Here is a 7507-nt window from a genome sequence, read left to right as displayed (position 1 = left end):
GCAGGCAGGCCTGGTCATGGGGAAGGTGCCACCAGTCCTGCTAACGGTTGTAGAGTTCAGGCATCTCTCCATTAGTTGGCGCAGGTGGGCCCAGTCTCCTCTCAGCCAGAGCCAGGTCAGGGTGGGCGGCAGTGGAGAGGCCTCTACACCCAGTGGTCCAGGCAGGCTTCCTAGAGGACGCATGGGGGGCACCTGGGGCCAGCCACCTTGACCCAGTTCTGCCCCAGGCACGCATGTGTGCCGGTGGACTTTGAAGAGGTACACGTGAGCTCCAATGCTGATGAAGAGGACATCCGCAACGCCATCATGGCCATCCGTCGGAACCGTGTGGCCCTGAAGGGTGAGTTCGGGGGGCCAGGATGGGACACCATGCACGATTCCTCTCACTTCCAAGCTGATGCTTGTCCCTGGGGCTGTCCAACTGTGACTTCAGGGCTTTTCTGGCTAGGGAGGACCCTTGTGTTTGGAGAGTGAACAGAAGCTTCTGGGGTCCTGTCCGCGCTGCGATTCTGTGATAGACTCTGTGGGAGCCTGTTCAGTAAAGGGCTTCCTCCCACTCCCTTCTCTCCTGGGGCAGCCCCTCTGCTGGGGTCAGCTTTGACCCTCAGAACCTTTTTCATAAACCAGATGTCACAGAGATGCAGTTTTTGCCCTTCACCCGCTGCCTTGGCTCCAGCCAGCACAACTGTGGGTGTCGCAGACAGGAATTTTAGCCCTTCCTGAGTTTGCCGTGGTTTGGTACGCGTTCTTAAACTCTTTGTATTACTCATTTTGTAAACTAGAGCCCATCACCTGCTCTGTGTGAGCAAAGCTGAATCCAGCTTGAGCCCCAGGCCCCGGCAGTCCAGAGGAGGGGCTGACGTGGCAACTGCAAGGTGCCTAAGACACTGGGCAAAGACAGTGTAGGCAGGGTGTGACTCGGAGGGGGTGATGGCCCCAGGGGGCCCTGAGAAAAGCCTGCTCTACTTGGCACTCTCTGACGGACCACCTTTTCCCGGCAACTGCTGGCCCCCTGCTGCTCCTGTTCTTTTTGCCCTGGGTGCAGTCCAGGCCAAGCTCTAGTGTTTCCCAGACGGCCCCCACCTGCCCCTGAGCTGGGGCTCAGGTGGCACCTCGACGTGGGGCCTAACAGTGACACTGGCCAAGGTCACATTGCTGGCGCCAGCCTGGCTAACCAGCCTGTTAGTAAGCAGGAGTGGTCACTTTCTATCCAGCCAGACCCTGATCTTGCCATTTCCTGCCTAGGGTCTGGCAAGATCTCTTGGCTAGCTGCCAACCCTTGTCCATTCATTTGTTCATTCATTCAGTCCGTCAGTATTTGTCAAGTGCCCCGCCCTCCGTCCTCACAGGGCTTACGGTGGATGTTACACTCGGGCGTTCTGTGAAGTCTTCCTGCTGGTGAAAGCCATCTTCTGCCTGGGTTGGAGCTGCCTTTGGCACGCGTTCCCTTGCTCAGGAAGGGGAGTATGGTGGCCCCCTCTCCAGCCTGTCTTCTTTCTGTCTTGGCAGGCAACATCGAAACAAACCATAACCTGCCACCATCCCACAAATCCCGAAACAACATCCTTCGGTGAGAACCCGGTGCGCGGGGTCGGGGCTCAGTGCGGGTGGAGCGTGCCAGCAGATAGTTGTGGCATTGGCCAGCTTTTCTTCTCTCTGGGTCCCCAGCACCAGCCTGGACCTCTATGCCAATGTCATCCACTGTAAGAGCCTGCCAGGAGTGGTGACCCGGCACAGGGACATAGATATCCTCATTGTCCGGGAAAACACAGAGGGCGAGTACAGCAGCCTAGAACATGAGGTGGGTGAGGCCTGGGCTGTCCCCTTATCCCCTTGGGTCGTGGGGGCTGGGGATGAGCCTGGCGAGGGTCTGCAGTAAGGAAGGCCAGACCCAAAGAGAAACCTGTGCCAGAGGGTCTCTCCTCTGTCCCTGTCCCAGAGTGTGGCTGGAGTGGTGGAGAGCCTGAAGATCATCACCAAGGCCAAGTCCCTGCGCATTGCTGAATATGCCTTCAAACTGGCCCAGGAGAGTGGGCGCAAGAAAGTGACAGCCGTACACAAGGCCAACATCATGTATGCCCCACCCCTGCTGTGCTCCTGCCCGTTCTGCAAGCAGTTGTGAAACCGCTGAATTGCACACCCTCCTTGGGCCTGCTCTCAGGGACTTGGGGCCCAGAACACTGGCCGCCCACTAAGGGGCCGTGCTCAGGGCTCTGCCCTCTTGCCTATTCCCTAGACGCGGGTTTACCACAGTGCACACTTCGGGGAGGGAGAGTGGGGTTATGCCTGTCTTACAGACGGGGGACTGGTTAGAGGTTACAGCCCCGCTTCTGTGGCCATCTGCACGCCCCGTCCCTCCAGGGGACTGCTAACAGTGGCCAAGCTGGTGTCTTATGCCCCCTCCTAGGAAACTGGGCGACGGGCTGTTCCTCCAGTGCTGCAAGGAAGTTGCGGCCCGCTACCCCCAGATCACCTTTGAGAATATGATCGTGGACAACACCACCATGCAGGTAGTTAGCCTGCTGGGCTCCCCGGCCGCCTGCCTCGGTCACCGTGGGCTGCCCGTGCTCAAGCTCCTGTCTGTCTCCTTGTCCTGCAGCTGGTGTCCCGGCCCCAGCAGTTCGATGTCATGGTGATGCCCAATCTCTATGGTAACATTGTCAACAATGTCTGCGCGGGACTGGTCGGGGGCCCTGGCCTCGTCGCTGGGGCCAACTATGGCCACGTGTACGCTGTGTTCGAGACGGTGAGTGGCGCCAGGGCTCCTGGACCCTTTGTGCCATATCGCTCGCGTATCATCCAGTTCACTGAAAGTGTAAGGATTCAGTGCTTTTAGGTTATTCAGAGTTGTGCAACCATCACCACTATCTCATTCCAGAATGTTATCATCCCCCCCAAAAGAAAACCCTGTACTTGTTAGTTGTCACTCCCGTGCCCCTCCTCCCAGCCCCTGGCCACCACTCATCTGCTTTCTGTCCCTGTGGATTGGCCTCTTCTATTTTCTGTAAACAGAGGGTTTTTTTTTTTTTTTAGAATTTATTTATTTATTTTATTTTATTTATTTTTAAAGATTTTATTTATTTATTTGACAGAGAGACAGCGAGAGAGGGAACACAAGCAGGGGGCGCTGCAGTGGGAGAGGGAGAAGCAGGCTCTCCATGGAGCAGGGAGCCCGAGGCGGGGCTCGATCCCAGGACCCTGGGATCACGACCTGAGCCCAAGGCAGACGCTTAACGACGGAGCCACCCAGGCGCCCCTTATTTATTTATTTTAGAGAGAGAGCGTGAGCGCACGCTTGCAGGGGGAACAGAGGGAAAGGGAGACTCCACGCTGAGCATAGAGCACAACGGGGGGCTCCATCTCAGGATCCTGAGATCATGACCCGAACCAAAAGCAAGAGTCAGACGCTTAACGGATTGAGCCACCCAGGCGTCCCTACAAATGGAGTCTTACACCACATGGGCTTTTATGATAAGCTTCTTTTCCTTGGCACAGTTTTGGTTTTTTTTTTAACCCCAGCATAGTATTTTTAAGGCTTATCCACACTGTAGCACGGCTCAGAGCTTCGTTCCTTTTGATGGCTGAATATTTCATCATATGGAGAGACCACATTTTGTTGATCTATTGGTTTCTATTTTTAAGTCTTTTTTTTTTTTTTTTTTTTAAAAGGGAGGCAAAATTTACGTAACAGGGTGAGACCACTTAAAGAGAGCAATTTAGGGGTATTAACTGCACGCACAGTATTGTGTAACCGTCACTTCTGTCTAATTCCAGAGCATTTCTGGCACCCTGAAAGGGGACTCCGGCCACATTAGCAAGCACTCCCAATCCTGGCCCCCGCCCCTGGCACCCACTGATCTGCTTTCTGTCTCTGTGGATTTGCCTGTTCTGGGTGCTTCACACCAGTGGAATCACATACCCTACGTTCTTACCTTCACCACCACCTTTGTCTGGTCCCTTCTAGGCTACAAGGAACACGGGCAAGAGTATCGCCAATAAGAACATTGCCAACCCCACAGCCACGCTGCTGGCAAGTTGCATGATGCTCGACCACCTCAAGTAAGCCACTTCTTGATGCCCAGCTGTCAGCCCCCGGCCAGCCCCCAGGCCCCAAGGGCTTGAAAGCTGCTCTCCCTCCTTAGGCTCCATTCCTATGCCACGTCCATCCGGAAGGCCGTGTTGGCGTCCATGGACAACGAAAATGTGAGGCTCCTCTTCTCCCCTCCCCTGCCTCCGCCCAACTCCCTCCTCGATTGGGACTTGAGCTGGTGTGTCACCTGAGGGGCTGGAGGTGGTGACCTGGTGCTTCCTGCTGCCCCCAAGGGGAGGGTGGGACCAGGGCGGGTAGGGCTTTCTGGGCCTTAGCTGGTGCCACTGCCCTCCTGCCGGCAGTTGCGGCCCCTGCGAGCCATGGGAGACCACGGGCGGGCCCCTGGCGTGTGCTCAAGCTGGCGCGTGTCCCGCAGATGCACACCCCAGACATCGGGGGCCAAGGCACTACATCGGAAGCCATCCAGGACATCATCCGCCACATCCGCATCATCAACGGCCGCGCCGTGGAGGCCTAGGCCGTCCCTGGGAGCGCCTCAGCGCACTCCCCCTGCCCACTCCCCGCACGCCGGCCAGTTTGGGTGGGCAGCCCCAGAATAAATCAGCTTCTGTCCCGGCTCTCGGCCTCGGCCGGTGCGCTTCTGTCATTCCAGGATGCCAACGTTTCAGTTCACACTTTATTAAGAAAAGAAATACGCACACTTCCCACTCAGGGCATGTTGTGAGGGTTGGGGGCAGAACGAATTCTAAACGGTGGGCCTGGCTCCAGCATCTCTCTGCCCTGCCACGGGCTGTGAGGAAGCTGGCACCCAGTAGGGGGGAGGAGGGCAGCTCGTGCCAGGTGGCAGGAGGCGTCCCGCTTTCCCTGAAGGCACTGGGAGGGGCTTGAGGGTGAGCCAGGCTGGCCTCAAGCTGCACAAAGTGCCCGTGGGGCCTAGGGGTTGAGCCAAGGGTGCTGGAGGCAGTCGGCCGCGCTGGCCCGCTTTTCCGGGATGTATTCCATCATGGGCAGCAGGAAGGCGCTGAACTGCGTGGCCTGCTCCAGGGGCCACTCGTACTTCTCCATGAGCACCTCGTACAGGCCCCAGTGCTTGAGGTTGTGGATGTGCCGCAGCTCTCCTGGGGGCGGGTCACGGGCCGTGTGTTAGGCCCTGCCAGGAAGGCCTCTGGCTCTGGGAGGCAGTGCTCCCCCTGCTTTGGAACCTGTGGTCCCTGCCCTACCGTCTACATCCAGGTGAACTGAGCCTGTTCGGCCCTACCTCTCCGGTTGAAGAACTCTCGGGAATAGCGGCCTGAGAGGGCGAAGGCTGGGGGGATGTCTCCCAGAAGCTCCACAATGTGGGCGATGTGGTCTGTGGACAGAGAGGAGGCTGGGAGGCGGCTGGGCATCCGGGAGGCCCCGAGGCTGAGCCCAGGGCCGGCCTTCCCCTACCCTCGTCGCGACTGTAGTCTTCTCCAGAGTGAGGCTCGAATAGGTAGTCGCCGGTGGCCAGCTCGAAGGCCTGGAAGGGGGGAGAGGGTGAGGCTGCCAGCCGGCGGGCCGGCCCAAGGCTGGAGCAGCTGGGGCATACCATGCACGCTGTGCTCCAGATGTCGGCCGGGGGCCCGTACTCCGCTCCGATCAGCACTTCCACGGCCCGGTACTGGCGAGTCTGGATGTCCTCGGTGAAGTGCTTGTGCTGGAGGCAAGGGGAGCCCTGGGGAGGAGCTGGGGCCACAGCTGGCCCGCCCCCACCGGCCCCCACCATCTCCCACCTCCTCTGGGCCATGTACCCAAGGAGCTCAGTGGGGTTCGCTCTGAGCCTCAGGGTCCCCAGAGGTCCCGAGAGGGACCGGCCTCTTCCCAGTGGTCCCCGCCCCTTGCAATGGGGTCCAGTTCCGCTGACTGGATGGGACCGATGCTGGTCTGGGCTCAGTCCTGGGTCTGCGTCATGAGGCAGACCCTGGGGTCTGGTCGAGTGGCACTGCAGGCCCCATCGGGCTCCTCCGGAGCGGGCCTGCGGCCCTGTGGCCTTGCCCTCACAGCAGGGTGCCCAGCTCTGCTCTCCAGGCCAGCTCATACCACCCAGCAGGCGTTGCCCAGGTCTGCGATCTTGATCTTGATCTTGTCTGCATTTTGGGGCTCCAGGGGGTTCACCAGGAGGTTCGAGGCACCAAACGGTGCTGGAGAAGGAAGAGGTTGGGGAGAGACTGAGCTGGCCGGGCCCCACCCCCATCTGCCAACTCCCTGCCACCCTCCCACCAAGCCCTCCCGCAGGTGCTGCCCAACTTACTGCTGGGGGACAGGAGGCCCCCGGTCTCCCGCTGGTTGGAGGAGCCTGAGAGGATGGAGCATGAGGCCGGAGAGAAGAGGGAGCCCGAGAAGCCTGAGGTCTGGGAGCCTGGGCTGAGGCTGCGCTCGCCCGCGGCCGCCGGGGAGGAGGAGGCGGGGGAGGGGCCGGCCCTGGCCCCCCCGGGGTGGCAGCCGGAAGAGGAGGTGGAGCCGCTGCCCCCCTCTAGCCTCGAGCCAGCGTCTGGGGAGATGGGCAGAGGGGGTGTGTGAGCAGTCAGCCCCGGTGGCCTGCGCTTGCCGGGCGCGCGCTCCGGCCCCTCACCCTCAGCCTGGGCCGCCGCCTCCATGGCCTCCAGCCTCTGCAGGTCCCGCAGCCGCTCCTCCAGCAGCCGCTTCTGTTGCTTCCGTTTGCGCCGCATCTTCTTCCTCTTGTTTTTCGACAGCTTACCGGTCTGCCATCAGAGCCAGGGTCAGCCCCGGGTTCGCGTCTCCCACCCCCTGACCAGCCCAAGCCTCTACCTGTGGCCTGCTCGCCTCACGGGGGCCAAGGCCAACGGGCCCCAGGGCTACTTTGTTTTTTTGATTTTAAAGATTTTATTTATTTGACAGAGAGAGACACAGCGAGAGAGGGAACACAAGCAGGGGGAGTGGGAGAGGGAGAAGCAGGCTTCCCGCTGAGCAGGGAGCCCCATGCGGGCCTCGATCCCAGGACCCTGGGACCATGACCAGAGCCCCGAGCCAAAAGCAGATGCTCCACCTACGGAGCCACCCAGGCACTCCCCCCCCACCCCGGGCTACTTTGGATGAGTAAATGTGGTGCCACCCCGCTCCAGCCCACCCCTTGGCACTAGCCCTTCACCTGCCTCCTGCCTCCCTCCCCCACTACGCTCCCCAAAGCTCGAGTTTGGGGAGGAGCTGATGGGCCTGCCTCTGGCTGGGCGCTGGCCTCCCCTCCTGGCCCTAGATGCAGTGTCCTTCCACTGAGGCAGCCACCAAGGGCATTTTAGGGCATGTGACCCACGCTGTGTATCACCTTCACCCCGGGGGGGGGCAGGGGGGCAGGGAGGTGGGGAGGGGCCGGGACCAGAGAGGCCGAGGAGGGAGCTCTGAGGAGATGGGGAGATGAGGCCCAGGAAAAGAGGGGCACCCCAACTTACCAAGACCTCCTGGGGGGCAGTGCTGACT

At 60.1% G+C, this 7507-nt stretch overlaps 2 protein-coding genes across 2 annotated transcripts in view; one reads left to right on the top strand and one right to left on the bottom strand.

Moving 5' to 3' along the window:
• Window positions 1–227: 227 nt before the first annotated feature.
• IDH3G (isocitrate dehydrogenase (NAD(+)) 3 non-catalytic subunit gamma) lies at window positions 228–4668 on the top strand (the record flags this gene model as incomplete). The annotated part of the gene is made up of 9 exons (XM_021687946.1): window positions 228–340; window positions 1510–1570; window positions 1669–1801; window positions 1940–2073; window positions 2408–2510; window positions 2600–2746; window positions 3965–4059; window positions 4143–4203; window positions 4467–4668. Coding segments are annotated over 9 exons (949 nt in total), but the record flags the coding sequence as incomplete, so codon positions are not given.
• Window positions 4669–4984: 316 nt separating this feature from the next.
• The window catches only part of SRPK3 (SRSF protein kinase 3), a gene marked incomplete at its 5' end in the record, with an annotated part of 3372 nt that continues 849 nt past the window's right edge, over window positions 4985–7507 (bottom strand). The window contains 8 exons of the mRNA XM_044912373.1: window positions 4985–5169; window positions 5310–5402; window positions 5483–5552; window positions 5622–5729; window positions 6113–6213; window positions 6324–6563; window positions 6645–6774; window positions 7356–7428. Coding sequence (XP_044768308.1) covers window positions 4985–5169; window positions 5310–5402; window positions 5483–5552; window positions 5622–5729; window positions 6113–6213; window positions 6324–6563; window positions 6645–6774; window positions 7356–7428 — 1000 coding nt within the window. The remainder of the gene's footprint in view (window positions 5170–5309; window positions 5403–5482; window positions 5553–5621; window positions 5730–6112; window positions 6214–6323; window positions 6564–6644; window positions 6775–7355; window positions 7429–7507) is intronic.

The sequence above is a fragment of the Neomonachus schauinslandi genome, unplaced genomic scaffold, assembly GCF_002201575.2.
Source record: "Neomonachus schauinslandi unplaced genomic scaffold, ASM220157v2 HiC_scaffold_1575, whole genome shotgun sequence".
Taxonomy (NCBI): Eukaryota; Metazoa; Chordata; class Mammalia; order Carnivora; family Phocidae; genus Neomonachus; species Neomonachus schauinslandi.
Note: the sequence above shows the minus strand (reverse complement) of the source record. Positions and strands in the feature narration are given on the sequence as shown.